At 66.8% G+C, this 27,544-nt stretch overlaps 1 protein-coding gene across 4 annotated transcripts; it reads right to left on the minus strand.

The window, feature by feature from the left end:
• Window positions 1-984: 984 nt before the first annotated feature.
• On the minus strand, window positions 985-27,031 carry SYT7 (synaptotagmin 7). 4 transcript variants are annotated; one of them, XM_063158308.1, is made up of 13 exons: window positions 26,962-27,031; window positions 16,622-16,725; window positions 14,642-14,721; window positions 12,999-13,130; window positions 12,242-12,457; window positions 9,666-10,037; window positions 7,887-8,012; window positions 5,553-5,688; window positions 4,869-5,139; window positions 4,367-4,536; window positions 3,839-3,953; window positions 3,559-3,758; window positions 985-2,738 (listed from the first exon to the last, which is right to left on the minus strand). In XM_063158308.1, the coding sequence occupies exons 1-13, from the start codon at window positions 26,990-26,992 to the stop codon at window positions 2,634-2,636; spliced, it is 2,058 nt and encodes a 685-aa protein (XP_063014378.1). In that variant the 5' UTR covers window positions 26,993-27,031; the 3' UTR covers window positions 985-2,633. The 4 variants fall into 4 exon arrangements, with proteins under 4 accessions (XP_063014378.1, XP_063014379.1, XP_063014380.1 ...); XM_063158309.1 differs by lacking the exon at window positions 12,242-12,457; XM_063158310.1 differs by lacking the exons at window positions 7,887-8,012; window positions 9,666-10,037.
• Between the last annotated feature and the right edge of the window lie 513 nt (window positions 27,032-27,544).

Raw genomic sequence — 27,544 nt, forward strand, 5'->3', positions numbered from 1 at the left:
GGGCCGCTGGCACCGGCGAGTCCCCGCTGCCGGCAGTGCATCATCCATACGTCTGTCCCTATATATATCCCTGCCTCCTCGCCCGGCCCCGCGTGCGACGGTTTGTGGCCTCTCCGCAGCTGGGATCACGCTGCTATTTCCATCTGCTCCCGCTGCCTGCCAGCACCAGGCACCGGCACCGGCAATCGCTGCCGATCCGTGCAACAGGAGCGCGCGGATCGCTGCGCTTCCAAAGCTTTGGGAGGATAAAAGGAGCCCGGCGTTGGTGTAAGAGCCCAGGCAGAGCCAGGATCGGTGGCACCGATGCCATTGGCAGTTTGGGAATGCCAAAATTCCCAGATTTGGCTCAGCTGGTGGGTAGGCAGCAGCCACCTCCTCTCACAGGGATGCAGGTGGCAAGGGGACAGCGTTGTCCCCTGCTGCCACCTCCAACATTGTATCCCAGGGCCTGAAGGGTGGATCCAGAGGGATCTTATCCTGTGCAGGGAGGACATGAATGGCCCTCCTGCCATCCCTGCGTTTGGAGTTTCATTTATTTATTTAAGACCAGCAATCTGTGAATTATTTAACAGCCACCAATGCCTTTTCCATGGCACCAGGACACAGGATATGGTTCCCTGCCTCTTCCTTCCCTTCGGAGCCACATTCCACTCCCTATCCCATGCCAAGGAGTTCAGCCCAGACCTGGATGGGATGGGAACTCACTTGGCTCCAAGCAGGCTGCGGGGGTCAGTGTTGTTTCTGACTCCCCCATGGGGATCTCAATCCTAGCAGGATCCCAGAGTTTTGTGGGGATACTCAGTGATGGGGGGGATAATACTGTGGGAATGCTCAAGACTAGGAGGGATAACGCTGGGGGGCATGCTCAGTGCCGGGGGGATGCCCCCCCAACACCACTGTGGTGCTCAGCCATGTGTGGTGCCCCCATTCCCACCCCAGGATCCACCCCCTGCATTCCTCCCATCCCACAGATGACTCACGCTGGCAGTTACTGACTGTCCTTTATTACTGAGAGCAGGGGCTGCCTCCAGAAAACGAGGGGCCCCACTCCCCAAAAATAGGATTCTTCAAAGGAGGCACCCCGACCCGTGCGCCCCATCCTTGGCATCGCCAGCCGGGCACCCCCCGCTCCAGCCGCTCCCCAGCCAGGCCGGGCTGGGCTCTTTATTGGATTTTTTATCTTTTTTTTTTCATTTTTTTTAATTTTTTTTTTTTGTCCTGTTTTTCTTTATTTTACACACCAGTTGGATGTTACCGTCACATGAAGAAGAGAGAACCTGAACAAGATCACGGCTACGAGCTCTAGAGTTAAAAATGAACACACAAACCCCCGGGGAGCCCGACCGCGGACGAGGAATCCAGCCTGGAAAAGCGGGGTGCCCGAGGGGCCGTGGGGGGCACCCGGCTTGGCACAGCCCTGGCCCTGCCACCTCTTCCCCAGGCATGTAAGTCTCTTCTTTTATGTTAAAAAAAGAGAGAATATGACAAAAATACAAATGTCCCTAAAAGCGTTGTTATTACTGTAATAGCAGTATTATGACTTCTCTCCAGATTGTCCAAAATCGTCTAAATTGGGGCTGTGGGAGCTGCTGGGAGCCAAAGTTGCCACGGGGGGAGCAGGAAGACTGAGGATGATCTGGTGTCTGCCACGGAGAGCCACCACCGACCCCCTTGTCACCGCTGTGGGGGCTCCCAGGTGGGTCTGTCCCTGTTTTTGGGGGTCCCAGGGAGTGGAGTGGGAAGGGGTCTGGCGTGTGCATCCCAGGGCTCCGTGGGGATGCTGCTGCTGGCACTGATCCTGCCAGGCTGGCTGTCCCAAGGAATGCCACCAGCCCGGGGAATGTCACCTGCCCTCGATGGGGACAACAGCGCTCGCTCCACCCTTTATCCCCAGGGGTGGGCACGGAGCTCCCGGGCAGCCCCGGCGCCCGGAGCAGCCCGGCTGGAAGGGGACCCTGTGGAGCTCTGCATTCCCCCGAGGGGCCCCTTCCAGCCCGGGCTGGGCGGGAGGGCAGGACCGGGGTCCCCAGGGCGGCTTGGGGACCCGCCGCTCCCGCCGAAACGCGAGACGGAGGTAAAGCATCGAACCCGGCTGAAGGCAGTGCACGAAGGAGCCCGCTTTGGATAAGGAACTGTGTCATGGCTTCCGATCCCAGGAAAAGGGGCTGTCCCCTCCCCTCGGCGTGGGGGCGCGGGGGGACGAGCTGGGGCAGGGGGGCTCCGTGGCTCCGCTGGCGGCTCCGAGAGGTTCTATGGAGCTGAAAGGGGAGGGAGGAGGGTCCCTCTTGCACCCGCAGCCTGACCCCCTGAAATGGGGCGGGGGGCGAGGCCGGGGAGGGGCCGAGGGGCTCCGGGAGCGGGGCTGGAAGCACTCGCAGAAGTCCTGCCCGGTGGTGGGAATAGGGATGGGGGGACATCGCTTCTGGCACCTCCTCGGCCGGGGCTGGGCTGGGGGCGGCTCCGCACCCCGCGCCCCAGGGAGAGGCGAACCCGGGGCTCGGGGGGCTCCGTCCCCGTCCTCCCGCGGGGTTCCCGCCAGCCAGGCCGCTGTCCCGCCGGTCCCGGGCCGGGAGCGCCGCGGGAAGGGGCCGGGGGCTGGCAAGGGGGACCCCGAGCCCGCGGTGCGGGGGCGCTCAGGCCTTCAGCTGGTGCCACTGTGCCACCGCCTGCCGCGGGCGGGCGATCATGTCCTTCCAGTGCTTCACCTCGCCGGGACCGCTCTTCCAGGACAGGTAAATCTGCGGGAAACGCATCCCTGGAGCCCCCGCGGCCTCTCCATGCCCACCCATCCCGCTGCCTGGCGCTGACGCCTTCACCCCCAAACTGCTCCAGCCCCGCTTTTCCGGGCTCGGCACGGGGCCGCGCTATTTTTATCCCTCAGTTTTCCATATGGCACCGCGGAAAAGTGCGTGTGCCAGCTCTCGCTGCTGCTGCTGCTGCTGCCACCTCGGGGAGCCGGTGCCACCGCTCCGCGGATCAGCGCGGAGAGCCGGGATGGAGCCGGGCTCGCTGCTAATTATGCGATCAAAAGTGATTAGCGAGCCTCAGGCCACGGCGGGGTTTTAAGGGAGAGCGGGATATCGTGGCCACTGCCTGTCCATCCCTGGAATCAGGCTCTTGGATGTGCCCACACTGGGGACGTTGCCGCCTCCTCCCCTGCTCGGCAGCCCGCAGCGCTGATCCAGGGATTTATTTAATGGATTTATCCCCACTGCTGAGTTGTCCCGACCCCAGCGCGGCGTTTGGGGATCATGGATGGGGATTATGGCGCTCGTTTGTCATCGTTGTGCTAACGATGAGCTGGGTGATTTCATGGATAACTCCACCGCTCCCATCCCCGGGAGTAATCCCAGGGGGTGGGATCCATCCCAGTGTGTCTCCTCATGCTCCATCCCTCCATCCCTGCCTTTCTGGAAGAGCTCCGAACCTCTGTGGCTGTGACACCCAGCACGAGGGGTTCCCACCGTGCTCCCCACTGGAGATGGCACCAGGTGCTGGCAGCTCTGGGCCTGGCTGTCCCCAGTTCCCACCTGGGTGTCCCTCGGGCGTGTCACCCACCTTGCCGATGACGTCATTGCGGCTCAGCCTGTCCTTGTCCATGACGGTGATGACGATGGTGGTCTCGCGCAGCCGCTCCGTGGGGATGTCGAAGGCGAAGGACTCGTTGAAGACGGGGTTCAGGCACCTCTTCATCACCACCGTCTTCTTCTTCTCCACCCGCTTGTCCTTGTACATCAGCCACACCTTCACGTAGGGATCTGGCGGGAGAGGAGCCGCTCTCAGCCCCGGATGGGAGCCAGGGAATGCTGCCCGGGATCGGGGCCAGCCCGTGCCGTACCTGAGGTGCCCCCGATGTCCATGGCTTTGAGGTTCCTTGCCTTGATGATGTTCACCACGATGGAATTGGCTGAGGGATTGTAGCACAGCGACAGCAGCAGCTCCCCACGGCTTCCCTGCAGGACATACGTGTTCCCTGAGGACACCCACGCCCCCCAGAGCTCCTCTGTGGGAGCTGGTGCTGGCACGGGACCCCCACCCATGCAGCCCAAGGCTGGGGTTTGGGAAGGCACAGAAAATCAGGGCAGGACAGGAGGAAATGGGGCCGCCCCCTGTGGGACATTTTCTGGTCTTGCTGGAGGCAGGAGAAGGAAAAAACTTTCATTTTAGGTCTACCTGAAACAGTTTGATTTGACCCAAAATGAGACTTTGGGCTACTTAATATAAAATTTGGGAAGAGAAAAATCTCCGTCAGATGTTGAAGGATAAAATATCCCTGTTGTGATGGGGGATGTTCCTCTTGGGACACTGCAGGGGCAGGGAGTCACCTCCCCTCCCCAGGGGGATGAGGGGGCATCCAGGGCCTTACACTGCCATCACTGCAGGGCTTCAGGTCCTTCCAGAAGGTCTGCATCTGGGTCAGGTCCACCTTGTTGAGCGGGATGGACACCTCTCCAATGGGATCATTGCGGCTGAAGCGGTCGTAGTCCAGGACCTGGAGGTACAGCACCCGCTGCACCACCTTCTCGTAGGGGAACCCTGTGGCACAGGTGGAAAAGCCAAAGGAGATGAGGAGCAGCAGTTCCAGCACTGCTCCACCCTTCCTGTGCTGGTGGCGAGAGCCTGGCACCAGGCAGAGGACAGGGAACAGCCCATGGCACAAGGAGCTGCTGCCACATTAATTCCCACACCTGCACCTATCCACGGGGGCACGGAACCTTCCAAACCTTCCCCTACATCCCCCTTATGGGATGCACATCCAGCCTGGCCTCAGCGGCTTGGCCAACCCATCGCATCACCACCAGCCACCAGGACGGTCTCATGAGGCTTCGCTCCCACCCTGATCCCCTCCAACCCATCCCAATCCATACCTTCGAAGAGGAAGGTCTCATTCCAGTGCGGGTTGAGGTTCTTCCTCTTGACCTTGGTCTCCAGCTTGTGCTTCTTGTCGGGGAGCAGGTAGATCTTGACGAAGGGGTCGCTGGTGCCGCTGAAGTCCTTGGCCGGCAGCTCCTGCGCCTTCATGATCTTCACGGTCAGGGTGGACTCCTGGAAGTTGTAGCCGACGCTGAACTGGATGCGGCCCAGGTTCTCCCGGCTGACGCCCTCGTGGCCCTCGTCATCCTCGGAGCCCGGGGAGAGCTGCGGGAGGGGGGCAGAGGAGGGGGGTGAGCGCAGCGCCGGGGACAGGCGGGGGCCCGAGCCCCGTCCCCCAGACCCCAGCCCCGGCAGCTGTCAGGGGACATCAGCCTCTGCCCGGCTTCCCGCAGCCCCCACCGCTTCCGACGGCTGCTGGCTCGGCGCCACTCGTCCCGCGGAACGGGAGCTCCAATTAGCCAAATTCCTCCTGACAGCGCATCCCTCACGTGTCCGGCACCGCTCGCTCCCCCGTGCCAGCCCGGGGGACGCGTCCGCGCCGCCTCGGCTCGGCCGACGGGGACTCGGCACAGCGGGCGGGGACGTGCCGGAGCGCTTGCGGATGGCGCGGGGAGGAGCCGGGAGGGTTGGACACCGAGCGTGGAGACCGCCAAACCCAGCGCACCCCACCCACCCACCATGAGCATCTCGCTGGTCAGGGAGTTGACCAGGTCGGAGACGGAGGAGTGCGGCTCCGTCTTGCGGTCGGACTCATCGTGCGGCGGCTGCCCCGGTGCCGGTGCCGCGTTCCCAGCCTTCCCGGCGGCCGGCAACCTGCGGGAAGAGAGGCCTTGGAGGAGAGGGGCCGGGAGCCGGGGGCGAGACAGCGAGGGGCTTCCCGGGCGCCCCCTGCAGCGGGCACTGAGCCAGCGACGGACGCTGCCGGGACACGCGGTGGCTGCAGCCCGCCAGCGTCCCGGCCCTGTCCCAGCGCCAGCTGGTGGCCTGGCACCTCTGGGGCGCGCCAGCGGGTCCCCTGGCCACGTCCCACGGCGATGGCAGGCACAGCGCGGTCCCCACAGCACCCACAGCTCTGGCTGCTCCTCACACACCAACACCCTGCTGTCCCGGTGGGTGCCAGGCACCCACGGGTGCTCCACGTGGGCTCGCTGCCCCTGCCCCGCTTCACAGCCCTGGGATCACTGTCCTGGCTGTCCCCACAGTCGGTGGCTCCCGGCCACAGCGCCGGGCAGGGTGGGCAGCCGGGGGCGGCGGGAGGCAGACGGACAGAGCAGCGATGGAGACAGGCGGGAATGCGCCGAGGCCACGCTGCCACGAGGCACGGGGACAACGGGACACAGGCGCGTGGCGGAGGGCACAGGCAGCCCGGGATGCTCCCACCACCCCCGCCACGGCTCCTGTCCGAGCTGGGACACGGTGACAAACCACCAGACGGACCGAGAGGCGCAGGGACACACGGGAAGCCACAACATGCCACGGACACGCGCCACCACGCCAAGCACACGCAGACACACACGGGGAGGGGACATGGAGGGGGGGCGATGGGGACACCCACACGCACACACGGGATGGCACCCAGGAAGGACCGGAGAGGCCGAGGCAGCTGGGGAGGCAAAATCAGGTTAAAACCAGGGAAAATGAAGGTGGAGGAGCCGGCGGCGCGGCCGCTGAGCGAGGAGGCGCCGGTGGAGCCGGGAATGCCGGCGGAGGTCACGGATAGCGGGAGAGAGAGCGGGAGAGAGCAAAAGAAAGGAGGAGCAGCGTCGTCCAGCGCCGGCCTGCCGGGAGGGAATGGGAGAGAGGAGCGGGACGGGTGGACGGACAGACGGAGTCGCCGGGACAGGAGACACGCCGAGGCTGGAGCCGCCGGGGACGGGCTGGAAGGAAGAAGCTGCGAAACAGGGATGGAGGAGATGTTTTGAGGAAGAAGAGCGGGTGGTCGGCAGCGTCGGGGGGCGGGAGAGCGCCGAGGCTGCCGGAGCGCGTCCCCTCCGCCGGCCGATCCTGCGGAGTCCAGGGAACGAGGAGCGGGAGGGATGGAGCGGGTAGCGCCATGCATGTGCTGGGATGGGTTTGGGAGCAGGGAGCTGCGGCAAGCGGGGAGCAGGAGCGGGGTCTTGCGGCACAGCCACCCACCCGCCGTGTCCCCCGTCCCCGTCCCCTCGGCACGGGCTGCCGGTGCTCCCGGCGGGGACCGGCTGCGCAGCGCGACGCCGGGGAGGGAAGTGCTAAAAGATGGAGCGAAACCAAGCGGAGCAGGGTAAAAATAGTCGGCGGGCGAGAACGGTGCCAGTTCATCCGCACGCCGAGCACACGGGGAGGCAGCGCCCGCCGGCTTCACACCTCCTCCCCGCTCCGGAGGGGATGAGCACCCGCTCCCGGCGGCGCACGGACCCTCTGCCTCTGCCAGCCAGCGCCGTGGCCGCGGCCGGGCGCCGGCGCCGGGGCTGGATGCGCTGCCGAGCCTGCGGCGCGCCGGGAATGCGGGAGCAGCCGGAGGCGAGGGGCCGTGCCGTGCCGGAGCAGAACGGGGGTACGGCATCCTGCCGACCCGTGGCGCTCGCTGTGCCCCCCCGCCACCGCAGCGGCGTCCCCGGGTCCCCGGGGAGCTGCCCATCCCGCCGGGATGGAGGCGGCAGCAGCGTGTCGGGATGGAACGCGGCTCAGCCCATGCGGCATCGCTCGGGGGCGCTCCCCGTGCCCCCCTGTCCCTGAGCGTGTCCCCCGCCCCCCTCCCCGCATGCAGCCAGGGCCGGGAAGGGCAGGAGGGGAGGGAGGAGGGAGGAGGGAGGAGGAAAGGATGGGGGTCCTCTCGGTGCCGCCGCTCCAGAGGCAGAACCGCGGGTGCCGGTGCCGGGGAGAGCTCAGACGTCCCGGTGCCCGCTGGGCCACCCTGTGCCGCTCCAACCTTCGCGCTCCACGAGGCCAGCCTCCTCCTCCTCCTCCTCCTCCACCCTGGGTGAGGCCCTCGTCTCCTCCTCCTGCGGGACTGGCCTCGTCCTCGCTCATACCTCTTGTCCCCCTGAGCGTTCGCCTGGTTCGGCTGCGTCCCAGCGGGTTGCAGGTCGGGAATATTGGCAAAGTCATCTTGCTCTGAGAGTCCCAGAACCAGGGATAGCACCACCATCCGGCCTTCCCTGCCCGGGCGGCCCCGCCGGCAGCGGGAGAGAGAGAGAAAGAGAGAGGAGAACACAGCGTCAGGCGGGGAACCGGCAGGAGCCGGCGGCACCCCACGGACCCCCGGCGGCCAGGGGACCCCGGCTGTCCCCGCCGGCTCCTGCGGGGTGGCGGTGCCGGGATGGGCGCGCAGGGCTGTGGGGAGAAAGGCTCCAGGGAGCCCGGCAGGCGTGGATACCCGCGCTGTCCCTCTCCTCCGCCGGTCCGGGCAGGGAGGGTGCCAAAATCCTGATGAAAGGGGGGGAAAAGATGCCTGGAGGAATGAGGGAGAGCGTGACAGGAGTGAGGTGCCAGCATCATTCCATGGAGGAAGGGATTGGCGGTGCCGTGGCCAGGCTCTTTGACCTCTTCGGGTCTGTCACTGCATTTACGCCGCGGCGCCGGGGAGGGTGAGCGGGGTGAAAGAGCGAAAGAAAAATCGATGGATGGGGAGAGAGGCGGTGGGGAATGACAGCGGCTCCTCCGCTGGGAAGCGGCGCTGACTCGGCACGTCTGGGCTCTGCGGCTGCTGTTCCCTCTCCGCCGAGTCAGGCTGGAACCAGCACGGGCGCTGGGTAAACAGGGAGAACGTGACCCTCGGGATGGCTGGAGAGCCGCAGCTCCACACCGGGAAGCCGGGAAATGGAGCTGGGAGGGACCTGGGAGAGGGGAGAGGGGATGGTGGGCAGCGCACCCGAGGGTGCCTGGAGGAAGGTTCAACCCGCTCACCAGAGCGGGACGGGGTGGGATGGGCACCCAAACTTGTGTCTCTCATCTAATCCTGGTGCGGGAAGTGTCAGCTCATGGAGGGCAGGGTCACTCCTGCATCCCCTCCAAGTGCCACCAGCCTGCAGGAAGCAAAGCTGGGACCTCAGCATTCCTTTTTCCAGGGTGCCAGGGGGCAAACAGCGGCCGGGCAGGAGCTGGAGAATCCAAGGGAAGATGGAGCCGGAGGGCCCAGCTCTGCAGAGGAGGGACAATGTCATGTGCCGAGACACGGTGACAACACGAGACTCGGATTAGTGCCCGGGGTTTGATGCTGGAAATCCAGCGCCGATGGAGGAGATGGGGTTAAGGAGGATTAGAGATCCCACAGCTCCTCTGGCTGGGAATGACATCGGGGCCCAACTCACGGTCACCCGGCACGGGAGACTGCGCCACCCGCACCGTGACAACCGGGGACAACGTCACTCCCTGGGGACCTCGCTGTGGCCGTCCCTGGGGATGGAAGGGAATGGCCAGGGACGTGGCAAAGCTCATTGGGGAAGGGCACGAGCTCTTCCCTGAGCTCCCCGTGAGCCGGGGGGGACATGGACCTTCCCAAAGGCCAGGGGCAGCGTGTCCCCAAGGGGGTGACAGATGAGCGGCCGCGCCGGGGCAAGTAGAGGAGCATAGGAGAGAGGGATGGGCAGAAGGAAGGAGTAGAGGAGAGAGGGATGGAGAGGCAATGGAGAGAGCAAAGGAGCGGAGGAGAGCGATGGAGAGAGGGGTGGAGAGGCCAAAAGAGCAGGAGGACAGAGCGGTGATGGAGAGTGATGGAGCAGAGAGAGCAGAGGAGGGGAAGGGATGGAGAGAGGAATGGACGGGGGCGGAGAGGAGAACGCAGAGGGCAGTGATGGCGAGCGCACACTTACAGGAAGGACTTCATGTCCAAGCCGCGGTTGCGGATTTGCCCCACCACGTGGTCCCAGCTGCCGGGGTTGGAGCGGCTCCTGCCCCCGGCCATCCGTGTCTTGGAGCCGGCGGCCGTGCCCTGGCGCGCCGGGCCGCCGCCGCGGGAGCCCCGGGAGTTGGCGGCGGCGGCGGGGGAGCCGCTGTGGGCCTGCAGGTGGCCCAGGCTCTGGCTGGTGGTGGGCTGGCTGTGGTTGGCGCGCTGGTGCTGGCTCAGGGGCTGCTGCAGACTTTGCTGGCGCACGAGCGTGCGGGGCCTCTGGAATTTGGGATCGCCTGCTGAGGTGGGGATATACTCAAGGGTAGTGGCTGTGGACAGGGTGGAGTCCTCGAAACTTAGGGAGAGGAAGGGTAGAGGAGAGGAGAGAAAGGAGAAGAAGGTGAAGGGGCAAAATTGGAGGAAGGAAAAGAAGAGAGTTAGAGAGAAGATGCCCCAGCGCAGGGAGCGCTCCGGCGGGAGCCAGCGGGGGCAGCGCCCGGATCCTCCGCCTCTCGCCCGCGGCTCGGCCCTGCCGGCGGCGCGGGGGGCTCGGGCCGCCGCCATCCCGCCTCCCGGGGGGCTCGCCAGGGCCGGATGCCCACCCGCTCCCGCGGCCGCCGCTCCGCCGGCGCCTGCCCAGCACGCCGGCCGACCTGCTCTGCGGGATAATGAGGCTGCTGCGGGGAGGCAAATCCCGTGGCGCCCGCTCACGTGCTGCCAGCCAGCCCATCCCAGCGCCCCGGTCCCTCCCAGCCCAGCCCAGCCCAGCCCAGCGCCGCGGGGGCTCGGCGGCCCTGCCCCTCCGTGCTGGGCGCTGCGGGAAGGGGGAGTCCGCATCGCCGAACCCCCGGGGTGGTGACATTGCAGCGAGGCGAACCCAGGGCCAAGCCAGGCTCCAACCGGGGCGGGAGATCACGGGGTTGGGGGGTACGGACGCAGCTCTGGTGGGACGCAGAGCCCGAGGCGCACGGGCTTCGTGTGGGCGGCGGAGCGCAGAGAGCAGGGGATGCCCCAAGGAAGCGGCGCTGGCCATGCAGCTCATGCGTGGCGCAGCCCATGCAGCCGCGCCGGATCGCCCACGGCAGCCTGGGAAGCTCGAGGCCACGAGATCAGGGGAGGAAAATCCTCCCGGGACCACTGCCCGGCACCGAGGTGTGGCCTGGAGCGGCAGCCCCCGACCCTGTCCCCGTCCCGAAGCGGTGCCATCGTGCAGGGCCAGCAGCGGGGAGAGGAGGAGCAGGGAGGGATAGACAGCTCAAAAAAAAAAAAACAAAAAAAAAAAAAAGGAGGTGAAGAAGGAGCGAAAGGTGGGAGAAAGAGAGAGAGAGGAGGGAAGGGAGAGTGGAGAGGAGCGGAGAGCTGGGATGGACGGAGCCCCGCGGCCGGGGCCAAAGGCACTGCCCGGACGCTGCCGCTCCCCCCCTCCGCACTGCCGCCGACCTCCTTTCGTTTTCCTATCGAATCCTAAATTAGTTCAATTTACAACCTCTCAGTCACAGGAAACTAAATCTGGCTCCTGTCGGCCCCGCGCCAGCTGGAGGCGCGAGTTCCTCCAGCGCCGTGCCAGGCGGCGCCGCGCCCTGCCCGTGCCCGTGCCCGCACGGATCCCCCGGCACCGGCACCGCCCGACCCTCGGCACGGACCCCCGGGCACCCCGACCCCGGCGGCGCTGCGCCAGGGGGATGCTGGAGAACGGGGCGCTCCGCCGCGTCCCCTAAACCCTGCCCTTGTCGCCTTGCTCCGTCCCGTCCGTCTGTCCGGGTTCCCAGCGGGCTGGAGGCTGCGCCGCTCCCGCTTTTCCTCGCCTTTCCGTCCCTCCTGCTTCCCAGCGCCCCACTGGAGCGCAGCAGCCTCAGCCGAACGGGCGGCGTCACCGAGCGCCCGGGACCCCCCGGCTGCCGCAGCCCAGTGCGGAGAAGCGGAGCAGGGACCGCGAACGCCGGACGGAGCCACAGCCGGCACCCCCCGCCAGAGGCACGGCGCTGCCAGCAGTGAAGGGTCCCGCCGAGACCCCCACCCCGGCCTGGAGCCCCGCAGAGCCCGGCAGAGCTCGGATTTTCCCTAAATCCCTAAAGTTCCGGACTTTCCCCAACTTTTCTCGGCATCAGGTGGCGGTGCCGGCGCCGGGTCCGGTGGCTGTGCCGGGGGCCAAGGGAGCGCACGGAGGGGGGGAAGATGTCACACACTGTCCCTGATTGTCCCTGAGGGATGGGAGCACGGGACGGCTCCTCCTGCCTTTGGGACACCACCGAGGTGGCGCTGCCTGCCCTGAGGAGCCGAGCTGGGAATGCTGAGCCGCTTCCCACCGGGATTGGGCAGGGCCACCCTCAGCGCCGGGACAGCGCCCAAAGGTGCCGCTCCTGCCCGGCTGCCCCTGAGCCCAACACCGCTGGGAGAGCGGGAAACGCCTCCTCTCCCTCGGCACGGTGGTCCTGGGGACCCTTTGGCGGCCCCGGGGACCCGTCGGTGTCCCCAATCCAAGCGCATCCGCAGCGGGGAGCGGGCCCCGGGCCCGCCGGTCCTGGCCGTGCCGTGCCGGACCGTGCCGTGCTCACTCACTTGGACAGGCTGAGCTTCCCTGCGGCCAAGTGGCTCTGCACCGTGTGCCAGCGGCCCCGTGCCGCCTTTCCAGCTCCGGGCTCGCTGTGGGCGGACACGCTGCTCCTCATTCCATCCTCGCCGAGCCGCTGCTTGTCCCCGGGCCGGCCGTCGCGGTCCCCGGACAGCCCTGCGGCGGCCGACGCCGTCAGTTTGGCCCCTGATAACAGAGAGCCACTGGGCCGGGCCGGCGGCCGGACCCCCCCAGACAGACACGAAAGGAGCCGGACGGACACACGGATGGACGTGGGGAGCCGTCGGGGAATGAGGGGAGGGCGACAGAGCCGGAGGGGGCAGACGGACAAGAGACGGACAGACAGACAGAGAGAGAAAGAGAGACATCAGCACTGCAAATAAAAAAGGGGGGGATCCTGGCCGCGGGATGCGCGGGGGGCCTCGGCAAAACATCCAAGAGAAAGGGCGGAGGAGGGAGAGGGGCGGGGGAGGGTCCCGCTCGCCGGCAGCCCAGCCCCGGGGGGACCCGTCCCCGCACCGAGGGGGTGCCCCCAACGCGCAACCCCGTCCTGGAGGGAGATCCCGGCCGGCCCCGGGAATGCGGGAAGGAGGGGTTGCTCGTCTCCATGGGACGGCCCATGGGGTGGCGTGCGGGGAGCCCGGGAGCGAGAGGAGGAGGAGAAGGAGGAGGAGGGAAAGGAAGGCGAGTGGGTGCTGCCCATATACTCACTACACGGAGCAAACTCGGTAAGGAGAGACTCACTTGAGGGAAAGGCGCGGATCACCGTACGGAGCGTAAGGAGAAATGTTTAGGATAAACTCCTTGGGAGGGTAGGAGCTCCATTTCTGCTGCACTGTGTTGTCATTGTTATTCCAAAAGTCTCTGTCTAGATCGCTACAGCGGCCGGGTTCCGGGGGAGAAAGAAAAGGGAAATACAAGAGAGAGAAGCTGAATTCCTGCGAGAGAGAAGGGAAAGCAGCCCTCCGCCCCCGGAGCGCCAGGATCCTGCGGAGAGAGACGGGGAGCCCACCCCTCGGACACCAACACACGCACACACACACACACGGGCACGGACAGAAGGATGGATGGAAGGAAGGACGGAAGGAGGGAAAGAGCTGCGGAGAGACAGGAGCGGGCGGCTCCACCGGCTGGGAAGGAGAGAAGGATGTGGGGGGTGACGGAGGCGTCGGCGAGCGCGGAGCCTGCACGGCATTCCCAGATGTGTGTCCGTGCGCCCTCGGCACGCGTGTCCGTGTGTCCTCGCCTGCTCTGCAGCCAGCTCCTGGAAGCGCGCGGTTAACCCTGACAGTGCTGCGCGCTGGGGACCCTTGTGGATCCCTTCCCTTGTGGATCCCTTACCCTGGGGATCCCTTCCCTTGTGGATCCCCTCTCTTGTGGATCCCTTCCTTTGTGGATCCCTTCCCTTGTGGATCCCTTCTCTTGGGGATCGCTTCTCTTGGGGATCCCTTCTCTTCCAGATCCCTTTCCTTTCAGATCCTTACGGATCCCTTCCCTTGTGGATCCCTTCCCTTGTGGATCCCTTCTCTTGGGGATCCCTTCTCTTGGGGATCCCTTCCCTTCCAGATCCTTCTGGATCCCTTCCCTTGGGGATCCCTTTCCTTGTGGATCCCTTCCCTTGCAGATCCTTCCCATGGAACCAGCCTGCTGCCAGCACAGAATCTGGTTCTCCTGGCTCTGGGAAGCCACTGGAGCTGTGTTCCAGGGGCTGGGGGGCCCAGCAGCTCCTGCTGGTGCTGGGAGACTGGAAAAGTCTCCAGTGCCCAGCTGCAGCTCCGGGTGGATCCCAGCTGTATGAAATGTGGAGTTTGGGAAAGCTGCCCATGCCATGTCACGAGGTGGGATGCCCCTTCCCCTCCATTCCCAGCTCATCCTGGTTGGCTGGGAGCAGCCATCCAGGTGCCCCTGCACCCTGACAACACCCAGGCCAGCCATGGGAGGAAGTTTTCCATAGGCTTATTCCAGGCAGGAGCTTTTTCCCTCCTGGTGGTCCAGCTCCCTCCTCCTGGAGGCCTGCGGAGCGTGTGGAGAGGCAGTGCTGGATCTGGGATGCCCAGGAGAACACCCTCAGCTTCCAGCCTCCACCTCACTCCCCAGCCAGCACTGTGGGATGCCCCAGCTGGGCTCTCCTTTCTCCATGGAATGCCCAGGGAATGCAGAGCTGCTCCAGCCCCGCCGGGCAGAGCTCAGAATCCACACCCAGGCCCAGAGCGTCCCTGGGGACACCCACACCGACGTTCCCGTGACTCCACGGCTCAGTGGGACACACGGGGATGCTGGAGACACCCACCAGCTCTCCCAGTCTCCCCTGGAGGGAGCTCCTCTCCCACTGGGAGAAGGGATGGCCACCTCTGTCCTTCCTCTCCCCCCCCATTTCTGGCACCTACTTGATGGTTTTCTTCTCGCTGCGGCCTCGGCTGGAATCCGGAGTTCCCACAGTCTCCAGGGAAGTCTTGTAACGCTTTCCCTGTGGAAGAGAGAGGAGAGGGGGTTAAGGGGGTCACAGAGGACCCCTGGAATATCCCAGTGGAAGATGGGAGCTGCCACCACCTAGAGAATTTGACCTGGATTTTGCCCTTTCCCCTATGGTATCCAGGCTCCATCCCAGCAATCCAGGCAGCAAAATTCCCAAAGGCTCCATCCCTTGGTCCCTGGGGTCTCGTGCCCTGCCTCACCCCAAGGACAGCAAGGCCACAGCTGCCAGCATCCCATTCCAGGGCCTCACTGGGAAGGAGTGGATAATTTTAGGCCTAATTGGGCCTGAATTAATTGAGTTCACCTTTCCCAGCGCCAGGGAAGTGCTGCCATAGGATAATGAAGCTGGAGCTGGCTCCAAACTGGGGCTGGTAATCAGGGCACTCCGGCAGGTTCCAAGCACTGCAATTAATGCCAATTATCCAACAATTGGGAGCGAGGATGCTCCATGCAGGGCCAGGTGGATGAGGTGGGATGGGAATAGTTGCTGGAGCAGGATGAGGTGGAGAACCAGCCCTTGCATCCCACTGTCCTGGACCTCAGGAGGCAGGCCTGGCCCTGCCTGCCCATGGAACGGGAATGTTTCTCCTTTCTCCTTCTTCCCAGCCTCTTCAGATCCACATGGAGCCATCACCTTGGCTTGCTGGGACACCTGGACCCTCAGCACGGTGTCCTTGGGCAGCCAAGGGCTAATCCTGCCAGGAGCTGCAGGGAAACACACCTGGACCTCCTTGGATTCCCAAGGGCTAATCCTGCCGGGAGCTGCAGGGATGTTGGATCTCCTTGGATGCCCAAGGGCTAATCTTGCCAGGAGCTGCAGGGAAACACACCTGGACCTCCTTGGATTCACATTGGCTAATCCTGCCAGGAGCTGTTGGATCTCCTTGGATGCCCGAGGGCTGATCCTGCCAGGAGCTGTAGAGGAACACCTGGACCTCCTTGGATGCCCCTGGGCTAATCCCACCGGGAGGCACTGGGGCTGCCTGACCTCGCTGGATGCTCTCAGGCCATCCCAGAGGGAATCATCCCCCAGTCCTGCGCTCATCCGTGTCCCCAGCTGCGGCGGCTCGGGGCTCCCGGGGACACGGCCGCGGTGGCCGCGTGGGCTTGGCCGTCATTCCCTCATCCCGCTCCAGCTCCGGGCGCTCCCGAGGGCCGCTCGGGATGCGCCTTCCCGGCCAATTCACACTCCTTTGTTCCTCTGCCAGCGCCAGCCTCCTGCTTTCCAGTGCTTTATCCTCTCTCTCCCCATCCCCTGCGTGGCACCTGGAAGGGCCCTTCCCACCCGCCGCCCTGCGGAGCCCCTCTGCCATTCCCAAGGGAATGCTGCCTTCCCACGGCTGGGGGTGGGCATCTCCCCGGCGGGAAGCGCCGCTGCCATCGCAGCGCTTGACCCAGATTCGATTCCGACGGCGAAGGAAACGTGGCCGAGCACGTCCTGCTCCCGGGAGAGGAGGAGGAGGAGGAGGAGGAGGAAGGATGCGGGAGGGCGGGAGCGCTGTCCCAAGCCCCGGTGGCGGTCGGGGAGGGATGAGGGATGCCCAGCGGGTGGCACGGATGGCTCACGGCGCCCGGCGCTGCCAGGCAAGGGCTGGCCGCCTTCCCACGGGGCTTTTCCAGGCAGGAGCGTGCCCAGCAGGACAGGGGCCAGCTCGTTCCGGCTCGTCACCAATATATATCCATATATTTGGAAACTTCCCTTTGTGCCACACAAACACTTTCGCCCAAACATTTCATTAGCGCATCCGGAAAAGCCCAAATAAAAGCTGCAGCCGGCGGCTCCGGGGAGCTGCCTCCGCTTGGCTGCTGCTGCCCTGGAACAGGGAATCGCCCCCTGGCTCGGGGGGCGCCCGGGATGCCGGCAGGGCGGCGGGGAGGGCGGCCACACTCACCATTTTCCGCTGGCACCACTGGCAGATCCCGCAGAGGACGATGGTGACGCTAAGGCTGACGGTGATGATGGCTGAGACCAGGAGCACGTCGCGGGAGGGGGTCCCTGGGGGGAGCAGAGCACAAAGGGGGGGTCAGAGCCGAATCCTGGGGTGTCCCTGCCGGGGCGCAGGGAGGGAAAGCACAGGGAATGTGATCCGACAGGCTCCAACTCATTCTGCAGTGTCCCATCACGGTGGCCATCCCTTTGGCTTCCGACGAGTGTGTCCTGGTGGGAATGCGCCCTGAGCCCTTCCCGGGAGCTCAGGCTGGAGCTTCAATCCCCATTGGCACCCCGGGAGCGCCCGCAAAGGCCGCGGCCGCTGCTCTGTGGGCCAATCCCACCCGGATTCATCCCAAATGGCAGCGCAGGCCCACTCCTCCCAGCCTGGCCTTGGGGACAACCTCGGGGACCCCAAAAACGTGGGAAGGACCCAACAACCTCATCCATCTCCCAGCAAGCAGAATGGCCACTGTGGGTGGAATACGGACCCGAGGCGGCTCGGGGGGGTCCGGTGGGACCCCAGACCGGCTCAGCTTTGTCTCGGGGCAGGACCCCCGGCACAGCATCCCTGTGGATGCTCCGCCTCCCGCCGTGCCCGCCGGGACGGGATTGTCCGTGGCGGGAGCCGCAGCTGGCGGGGCCGGAGCAGCGCCGGGAGCAGCGGTGCTGCAGTATAAATATTAAACAATAAATGTTAATAATTAATTCGCCCGCAGACCTTGTTATTGTAACGCAAATTCCCGGCGGCTCCGAGGCCGGGGTGAGTCAGAGTGGACCGGGAGGGGGGATCGGGGCTCGGGAATCGGCCCCGGCACGTGCCGAGGCGCCCGCAGCTCCCACATCCCCGCTGGAATCCCACCAGGAAAGGGGGCGGTGGCCGTGAAGGGGACATTGGCGACAATCCCTCGCGCACGCGGTGGGGGTGGCTTTGGGGACAGGTCCCCCCTGCAGCACCCGCGCTCTCTCCATCCAAAGGCAGCTCCTCCGTCGCTCCCGGATCACGAGGAGCCTGTGTATAAAACTCACATAGCAACTGTTGCCTAGGAGGGAATTTGGGACCAGCCCTTAATTTCCAACATTTATAAACCCCGGCTGGATAAGCTGCCGGGGGAATGGGAAGCAGCGGGCACGGCCGGAGAGCTCCGGGCGCCCCTCCTCGGATGCGACCCCGGCCAGTTCAGTCGGCACCGGGCCGTACTGGGCGGGCTGGGAATTGGGATCAGCTCTCCTTGCCCCGCCGCTTGGTGCTCCCTGCTCCAGCCCGGGAGCGCCGTGACCCCTCGGGCTCAGCCCGGAGCTCCCACAGATCCTTCGGTTCCCGCGGGGTCCGGTTCATCCTCAAATTAATCTGGAGAGGGGGAATCAAAGGAGAAGGCGAGGGAAGGGGTGGGCGCTGCGCAGGCACCGCGGTGTCTGGGGAGGGACATCAGCGAGCGCCGGGTCCCGGGGCCAAGCTCCCCGTGCCAAGGTGCCACCACCCCCCGAACCGGGCGTCACCCCGCGATCCCGATGGATTCACGGGCGGGATCCCGCCTGGGGGGCTCCAGGGGTGTCCCTGTGCACCAGGGGTGGGTCCGGCCCTTCCCGGTGGGATCCCCAGGGCGGGGGGAGCCATTCCGGGCCCCGGGCTGCGCCGCCCTCAGCATGACTTCAATGACTCGTTTTCCAGGCAATTAGCGCTCCATTAATTAAAGACTCGGAGCCGCTCGGAGCTCCTGGCGCGTCCCCAGCCCCGGGGCGCGGTGCGGGGTCCCTGTGCCGGGCGGGATGCGCAGCACGGGATGCCCCGGGGCTGGGGGATCCAGGGGGGACACGGGGAGCTGCGTGGCGCCGAGACACAGCCCCGGGAGCGGGGACAAGGTGGAAACGCGCCGCTTGTTTACGCCGCCGCTGGCCCTCCTTCCCTGCCGCTCTCCATAAATCTCCGCGGCTGCCAGCGCGCATCCAGGCGGGAGCACGGAGACGGCTGGGAGGGACCTGGGGGTCCACGGCCATGGGGTCCCTGCGGCCGTGGTGTCCCAAATCCCGGCGGGACTTCGCTGGTCCTGCCTCATCCCGAGTGGGGGGCGGGAGGCGGAGAGCAGGCGTCGCTCCTCGCAGGGATCGAGGTCCCAATCCCGTCCCACGTGCTGGCAGAGCAGGGGATGCTGCGGAGGCTGGGATGGAAGGGGGTGGAACATCCCTGCGGCTCTTTCATCAGGATTCAATGCCACTTGACGGGATATAATTCCACTTTTCCAGGCCGGTATTGATGAGGGGATTACCTGCCTCCTTAGCGCTGCAGCTCTCCAGAGTGGGATTTGTGCTGCGTGGGCCAGGGAGGAGGGTCCCTGTTCCAGGGGGACAGGGCTCTGGATGCGGGCAGAGGGTCCTCATGTCAGGGGAGAGTCTCTGTGCCAGGGGAGAGAGTTCTGGATTTGGGGGAAGGGTCTCCATGGCAGATCCAGGACAAGCAGGGAGCCCCTGCACCCTTCACAGTGCCAGTTCGGAGTGGGAGATGGGGGATGTTTGGGAGACAGGGATGCCGTCACATGCCTATCCTCCTTCATCCGCAGCTCCTGCCGCCTCGGGATTAGCTGCCTCCGGAGCACGAGCGAGCTCTGGCCTTTATGGATGCGAGGGAACACTTCAAACCCGACCCCGGCACAAGGAGAGGTGCGGAGATCCAAGAGGGATTAGCCCTCTCCAGCGGCGGGTGAGATGCACCCGGGGCTGGGAAGAGCTGCCAGCGCCGACAGATCCCACACACGGCTCAGCTCCGGCGTGTGCGGGAATGGTGGGTGTGGGAGCCACGGCACAGCCCGTTCCAGGGGCACCCAGAAGTGTCACTGGGCATCCTGGTAGCCCTGGGCATCCTGGTGATCCTGAGCATCCTGGTGATCCTGTGCTTCCTGGTGTCCCTGGGCATCCGGGTGATCCTGTGCATCCTGGTGGTCTTGGGTATCCCAGTGATCCTGCAAATCCTGGTGGCCTTGGGCATCCCAGTGATCCTGCAAATCCTGGTGGCCCTGTGCATCCTGGTGGTCTTGGGTATCCCAGTGATCCCACACATCTCAGCATCCCTGTGCATCCTGGTGATCCTGTGCATCTTGGTGGACTTGGACATCCCAGTGATCCTGCACATCCCAACATCCCTGTGCGTCCTGGTGGCCCTGGGCATCCCAGTGTCCCTGGGCATCCTGGTGATCCTGTGCATCTTGGTGGCCTTGGGCATCCCAGTGATCCTGCATACCCCAGCATCCCTGTGCATCCTGGTGGCCATGGGCATCTTGGTGTCCCTGCGCATCTTGGTGGCCATGGGCATCCCAGTGATCCCACACATCCCAGCATCCCTGTCCATCCTGGTGGCCATGGGCATCCTGGTGGCCCTGGGCATCCCGGTGATCCCTAAACATCCTGGTAGTCCTGGTGATCCTGTGCATCTTGGTAGAAACGTACATCCAAGTGTCCCTGCACATCCCAGGATCCCTGTGCATCCTGGTGTCCCTGACATCTTGGTGTCCCTGTGCATCCTGGTGTCCCTGTGCATCCCAGCAGCCTTGGACACCGTGGTGGCTTTGTGGTGCTGGTGGCGCTGTGCACGCTCAGCTCCAGGACAGGCATTGCTGGGGCCCATCAGGCTCATGGGCAGCTCCATCCATTTCCCTCCGGTTCCCTGTTTCCCTGTTTCCCTGTGCCTATCCCAGGATTCAGCCCCATCACCTCCAGCCGAAGCCCACGGCCCTGGAGCAAGGCTGGGAAGGCAAAGCCCCTGCAAGGGACATCCAGGGATGGTTCCAGCTCTCCCAGACAATGACTCCTGCACAGGATGGAGAGGCTGGAATCTCCATGGAGTGCCAGAGGCTTTGGATGAGCAAAGGCTTTGGAACAAGCCTCACACCTGTGGCACCACGGCTGGAGCCGACCTCCCTGCAGGTGTCCCAGTGAGAATGGCCCTGTCCAGGCTCTCAGGGCCACATTTTTGGATCCAGACCCCGAAATTCCCAGCTTTTGTGGACAGTCCCTGGCTGCTGCTCAGCATTGCAGCCCTGGAGCATCCTCCCACTCACCCTGTTCCAGCGGCGAGATCCATGGATGCCAAGCACCCTGGGGGGGAAAATCAAAGCCGTGGGGAGCCCCCCCAGGCCAGGCTCCCGCTGAGCTCCCTGCAAGCGGTGATCAAAGCCGGCATCCGCAGCTCCACACGCAGAAACGGCTCCATGTGCCAAGCCGCCAAACCGGCAGCGGAAACGCGTGCATTCCCGGGAAAAGGGCAGCGGGAGAAGGTGCCAAGCGAGCAGCGCGTCCCCCCGCCCCCTCCCCAACATTCCACCGCCATCGTGGTGGTGGCGAGCTGCGGAGCCGGAGCGGGATGTGACGCCGAGCTGGATGGGGATGGATGGTGGTGCCGGGGAGGATGAGGACGGTGGTGCCGGGGAGGAGCTCCGGGATGGGAAGGGACGGGGCAGGAACGCGGCGTCGGAGCGGCCCCTCGTGCTGCAGGGCCACACGGCACCGAGCGAGGTGGCCGCGTTGTCACCACGGGGCTCCCCAGATGCTGCCTGCCTGGCGCCAGGCCATTAATTCCTCCTCTGCTCATCCTCCCACTCATTTGCTTGATATTTCCCAAACCTCTTATTTTTAGGATGCAGCTGAAAAGCTGTGAATTTGCAGCTCTCGCTCCTGTGCAGGATCCCGGGCGCGGGGCGGGGGGAGCCGGCCCGGACCCCCGCGGGCACAGCAGGAACGCGGGATCCGAGCCCTTGGCACAGGGACAGGAGAAGGGATGGGCACGGAGGGGGACGAGGCTGTGCTGCCATGCCTGGTAACAGCCCGGTGGGCATTTTGGGAATGCTGCGAGCCAGGCTTGGCGCGTCACGGGGAGGAGCGGGAGGGCTGGGCCAGCTGGGCCCGGCGGTGCCACCTGCCCACGGGCTCCCGGCGGCTCTGGAGAAGTGAGGGATCATCGGGAGCCCCACGGCCATCCCGCTGCCCGGCAGGATCCCGGGATGAGCCTCGGGGGAGAGCAGCGGTGCCGCAGCTCAGCGCCCCAGGCGTGCTCTGGGCGGGAACGGGCGTCTGCTCCCCATCTGTCTGTCTATGCGTGCGTCCTCCTCTCCAACACATCCATCAATCTCTCCATCAATCTCTCCATCCATCCATCCATCCATCCATCCATCCATCCATCCATCCATCCATCCATCCATCCATCCGTCCGTCCGTCCGTCCGTCCGTCCGTCCGTCCGTCCGTCCGTCCGTCCGTCCATCCCTCGTACACATCTGCGTCTCCATCCAGCCATCTGTCCGTCCCCCGGAGCTGTCAATCCGGCCGGCTCTGCCTCCCCCACGCCGAGCTGCCAGTCCTGGGGGGCTTCGGGGGGCAGAGCCCACCGACACCGGCCCCGCCACGGGCGGCTGGGCCGGGTGAACGCCGACCCAAAACACGGCACAGCTCTGCCCAGATGCTCCCAGGCATCCCCTGTCCCCGCCAGCTGCCGCGCATGGATGAGTCCCTCCTGTGTCCCCTCCAGCCCTGATGCCACCCGTCCCTGCTCCGCGACCACAGCAAGCAGGAGCTGGACACGGAGGGAGAATTTGGCAAGGGAAGGCGCTCCTTCCCTGGTGCCGGGCTATTTTTGGCCGAGGATTTCCGGAGAGCCGTGTGGTTTCTCTGCCTCGTGGTGCCCACCGAGCCTCTCTTCCTGAGGAGTACCCAGAACCCCGGAGCCCCCTCTGATCCCGCGGTTTGCATCCATTTCCACCCCCATCCCCATCCCCATCCCCATCCCCATCCCCATCCCCATCCCCATCCCCATCCCCATCCCCATTCCCATCCTCATCCCCATCCCCATCCCCATCCCCATCCCCATCCCAGCCCCAGCTCCCGAGAGGACGCCGCTCATCCCCTGGCCAGGCTGGTGCTCCCCGTCATCCCTGCTCCCAGCCGAGCCCTCGGGCATCGCTCCCCAGCCCGGAGTGACCCCAGCCCCCCTTCCCTTGGCGCAGGATCCTCTCCCGGCGCTGGAGGAACGCGCTGGGCTCTCATCCCGAGTGGCACTGCCAGCTCCCGCGCCGTCGCCACTTAGCCTCTCGCCCCGGGGCTCTCCATCACTGCCGAGCCCTTCGGGTGACAGCAGGAGAGAGGGAGGGCACGGAGCCAGCGGCTCCCAGGGAACAAGGGCGGGCAGGCTCCTCGCAGCCCATCCCGGCTCCAGGAGCCCCCGCTGGCCTCCCCAGCTCCCCGATCCCCCCCGGGCAGAGCCCCCCGGTCCCGTCACCCGGGACCCACGGGCTGTGACAGCAAGGCCGCCGTGGGGACAGGATTCCCGCAGGGAGTTCAGGGATGGGGGATGCTCGGGGTCAGCCCTCAGAGCAGGGGGCTGGTGCTGCTGGGAGAGGAAGAGGAGGCTTGGAGGGGAACACATGGAAAGATGGAGAAACGCAGCTCGGAGGGAGGAGGCAGAGGAGGAGAATGAAGGGCCGAGGAAGGCCCCAGAGGGAGGACTGGGGACTCAGATACGGGAAGGTGCCCGGGCTGGGTGGGGATGGTGGAAATCCTCCAGGAGCGCCTGATCCCGGGGCTGCATCCTGCAGGGACACCCAGGCAGGGTCATCCGTGGGGCAGCAGGGATGGCCTTCCTTGGTGGAGCGGGGACAGGACCCATCGCCCCCCGCAGCCACCGGTGTCCCACAGCCCCATCCGCAGCGGGACAGCCGCTCACCCCACCTTCCCTGGACACCCGGAGCCCCCCGGGCTGCCTCCCGCGGGCCGTGCCCCCCTCGCAGGGCCGGGAGCGGGGCTGCTGCGCTGCGCTGTCCCTCCGCGCCGCGCCGGCTCCGTCCCCGCCGGCGCGACCGCTTCCCTTCAAAGCTCATTAACTCCCCCCAAGGTGACCCTCTCCCTCCTGCAGCCAGGCCCGGGGACGCCAGGAGGGGACGGGGCGCTGGGGGGGCACTCGGGGCTGGCAGCGGGGCGCGGAGCCTCCCGTGCCACAGCCACAGCGCTGGCACCCACAGGGATGGGGATGCTCCGCTCGGCGCATCCCTGCCCGCCGCCCCCCAGCCCAGCCCGGCCCCACAGACACCCCCAGCCCCCCGGCAGCCACAGCCAGGGGGGTCCGGGCCCTGCTCCACGCTGGGGCTGTGCCCATCATGCCCGCGCTCCGGCGGCTCTCCGGGAGCCGCTCCCTCTCCGGATCCATCCATAATGGATATTGTAGCTGAGCCCCCGGGGGCCGGGGGGTGGCAGCGATATTATCTGCATCTGTCTTCATTCCCCGCTCCCCCCTCCTTCCTCGGCAGGCGGAAAAGCCGCGAGATCAGGCGCTGGAAAAGCCGCCTCCGGCTCCGCTCCTGCTCCTCGGAGTCAGGGGGGATCAGCGAGACCTCCCTGCCAGACCCCCCGCCCGGCGGGAGCCCCCAATCCCTGTCCTTGCTGTGCTCAGGGGGGTCCTGGGACGCGCCAGCGCGGGCGTGGGGAGACTGGAAGGGCTGGAATTGGTGGGAGCGAGGAACGCCCACCGTGGGGGGCTCGGCATCCGCGTGGAGCCCCCACCGCCAGGGAAGGCGGGATGGAGCCGCCGGGGGGACAAAGGGCCGGGCTGAGGCCGCGGGGATGCTCCGAGGCTCCGGCTCGGGCTGGAGCGGAGGTGCTGGCTGGGAGGGGACCCGGAGCGGCGCAGGACGGGGGTCCCGGTGGGTCGGGGGCTCCCGCTCCGTGCGGGACGCGGCTGCAGCAGGTGCCCGGCCAGGCCCGTGCGCGGCCATCCCCGCGCTCTTTGTCTGCCTTCCCGCCCTGTGTCATGCTCCCTCATGCCGCCCGCAGCCCCTCGGCGGCCCCCGCCCCGCTGCTCGCCCTACGCCGGCCCCTTTGGGAGCGCGGCTCTGCTTCCCATCCCCGGGAGCTGCTCCCAGCTCCAGGGGCTCCATCGCCCGCTCCGAGGCGGTGCGGGGGGAAAACAGGCAGCTGCTGCCTGGTTATTGATTCACCACCTCCAGCCGCCGCGCGGCTCGGCTCGGAACGCTTCCAGCCGGGAAAGATGGGGACGTGGGGAGCAGGGCCCCCGGCACGGGCTCGCTGCTGAGATGGAGCTCGGGGGTGCGAATGTCACCCGGAGGGGACAGCTGGGGCCAGCAGGGGGACAGGGATGGGGTGGGGAGAGGCTGGCAGGGCCAAGGGAGCTGTCCGGTGTCCCCAAAGCACAGAGACCTGTCCCTGTGGCACAGAGGGCACCTTTGCGGGCAGCCCCAAGCTCTGCCTGGCGCCTGGACCCGGCACCCCTGACACATGGTTTGGGGGTCCCCCAGCAGCACAGCCCCCTGCGGCCCCCCAAAAATGCCTTGGGAAGCGCCTCAGCTTGATCCCAATTCCCAACACCCCTCGCCAGCCAAGACCAGACTCCCTCGGGCGTCTCCAGCCCCAGAACCGCCCCAGCAGCACCTCCGGGCTGCTCCCCAGATCCCTCTTTCCCTGGGCAGCAAAGTTTCCCGAATTTCCCGGCATCTTCTCCCCCCCATGACACGCAGCCAGCTCTGGGGGCGCAGCCGCTGTCCCCGCACGGTGACACGGAGCAGGGCACCAGGAGGACGAGGCCGGTGCCACCTGGGGCAGCGTTTTGGGGGCACAACAGGCACTGCTTCACCCCGGGATGTGGCTTGGCTGGCTCTTCCCAAATCCTGCGGGGGTGTGAGATGACAGCACCCCCTCAACCTCCATCAGGCACCACCCGGCACCCCGTCAGCAGCACGTCTGGAAAATGCGGGAAAGGTGGGAAGGCGGCGGGAAGCAGGCAGCGGCAGGGCGCCTGCACAGGTGTGAGCACCCCCAGCACCCCACGGCTCCGGGCTCACGGCACAGCCGCCGCCGGTGACGTGGGAAAACTCCCACGTGACGTGAGCCCCAGCAGCCGGGAGCACGGGATTCGGGAATTGGGGAGAGGGCTCTGTCCCCCCAAATCCCGCAGCTCCAGCTCTGCCCTGGGGGCCTCCAGCCTGCCAAGCAGAGCTGGCCGTGGCACAAGCAGCCATCAGTGGCCCACCGGCCAACGACGGGGAAATCCGGCGGGGACAAGGGGGACAAACCGGGGGCAGGTGCAAAGTTTGGAGGGGGAACGAGGCAGGAGCAAATCTCGGGCACCGGGAGGGACGGGCAGCCCTGTCACGCTGCTGCCGGCGGGGACAGGCTGGCGTCCCCCCAGTGCCACCCACCCCCCCGGGTGACCTTGGGCCAAGCCGTGCCGTGCCGCGCTCCGAGCATCCCTGCAGGGTCGCGGTGCCCCGGGATGGAGCCGCTGCCGGGGGGAGCGCTCGGCCCGCGGGCAGGCGCGAAGTTCCCCTCGAAGGCGGCTCGGCCGGAGCCTCCGGCTGCCGGGCAGCGGTGACGCCGTCACCTGCCGCGGGTGACAGCGCGTGGCGCGCCCCAGCCCGCCCGATCCCGCAGGCCTGGCACCTGCAGCTCTGCCCGGCGGCGCCCGCTGTCCCCGCCGGCACGTCCCCACGCCACCGCAGGACACGCCGTCCTTCTTCCCGCTCCCCGGGCCCCGGGACACGGCGGCCAGGCCCCGCCGAGCCGCATCGCTCCGGCGGCAGCATCGCTGTGTCTCCGCACCGGGCTCGGGCACCCCCAAAACGTCCCCGCCAGCGTCCCAGATTCCCCGGTGCGGGGCCGACTGCTGCCTTCCCAGCATGAGCTCAGCAAATCCGCGGCGGAGGAAGCCCCTTCCCCAGCCGCCCACCCCCGCGTGTCCCGGTGTCATTCCGGAGGTGCGGCAGGACGGGGCACGGGGACCCCCAGAAGGACGGAGGGGGCGGCAGGTGAGGAGCAGGGACGTGCTGAGCGCTGGAGGCTGCTCTGGATGGCGGGATTTGGGGCTCGCCCGGGGCTCCGGGGGTTTGCTGGGGGTCTGGGGAGCGGGATGCTGCTCCCGGGGCTTGGGGTGTCCCGGGGGGGACGCGGGGCTCCAGCGGCTCCGCAGGCTGAGGAGAGGGGGGATGTGCTGGGTGTTTGTCTGGGCGCCGGAGCCCGGCGGGATTTGGGGCTCGCCCCGCGTTTTTGGGGGGCTGGGGAGCAGGATGCTGCCCGCGGGGGTTGGGGTGTCGCCGGGCGGGGGGTGCCGGTGGCTCGGGCAGCTCCGCAGCGCGGTGACAGCGGCGGCGGTGACTTTCTCCCCAAAGTACCGTAACTCCCGGGGCGGCGCGGGGGGAAGCGGGCAGCGGCCACGGCGGATCCCCGGGGGGGCGGCGAGCGGTCGGCCACCCCCGGTGCGTGTCCCCGCGTCCTGCGTGTGTCCGTCCCCCCCTCCCCGGCGGCGCGGGGCTCACCTGCGCTGGCAGCCTCCGGGTGCAGGTACATGGTGGCGGGCGGCGGCGGGGCGCGGCGGGGCGGCGGGGCGGCGGCTGCCCGGTGCGGCGGGGCCGCGGCTCATCAGACGGCGGCGGAGGCGGCGGCGGGAGGGGGCGGCGGGGCGGGGGGCGGCGGCGGGGCGGCGGGGGCCCGCATGCGGCGGCGGGGGGCCGGGAGCCCCGCGGAGCCCGTGCTGGCCGCCCGCTGCTGCGGGGTGCGCGCGTGTGCGGGTGCGTGTGCGGGTGCGTGTGCGGGTGTGTGCGGGTGCGTGTGCGGCGCGATCCTGCATCCACTTGCTGCTCGCTGCTGGCGGGATTGGAAACTGCAGCCGCCGGGAAGGGAGGAGGGAGCGGAGCGGCGGGGGGGGCGGGGGGGTCGGGATGCGCACGGAGAGAGGGGGACACGCGTGGGGTGGCGACAGCGCCCGCCGTGACGCCCCCGCGGGCCCGCACTGACCGCGCCGGTAACGCGGCCGAGAGGCTGCGAACCTCCCGGATCCGCGCGTCGCGCCCGCGTGGGGAAGGGGACACGCGTGGCAGGGGCAGGGACGGGCGGGCCGGC

Source organism: Melospiza melodia, chromosome 6 (genome assembly GCF_035770615.1).
Source record: "Melospiza melodia melodia isolate bMelMel2 chromosome 6, bMelMel2.pri, whole genome shotgun sequence".
NCBI classification, from domain to species: domain Eukaryota; kingdom Metazoa; phylum Chordata; class Aves; order Passeriformes; family Passerellidae; genus Melospiza; species Melospiza melodia.

Bases quoted from the DNA above. Each gene is read 5' to 3' on its own strand.
- SYT7 (XM_063158308.1), bottom strand. From the start codon at position 26,992: ATGTACCTGCACCCGGAGGCTGCCAGCGCAG. The intron at 3,759-3,838 runs GTACGGCACGGG...CTCTCCCGCCAG, and splicing joins GGACATCGGGGGCACCTCAG to ATCCCTACGTGAAGGTGTGG. The intron at 2,739-3,558 runs GTGGGTGACACG...CGTTTCCCGCAG, and splicing joins GCAATGACGTCATCGGCAAG to ATTTACCTGTCCTGGAAGAG.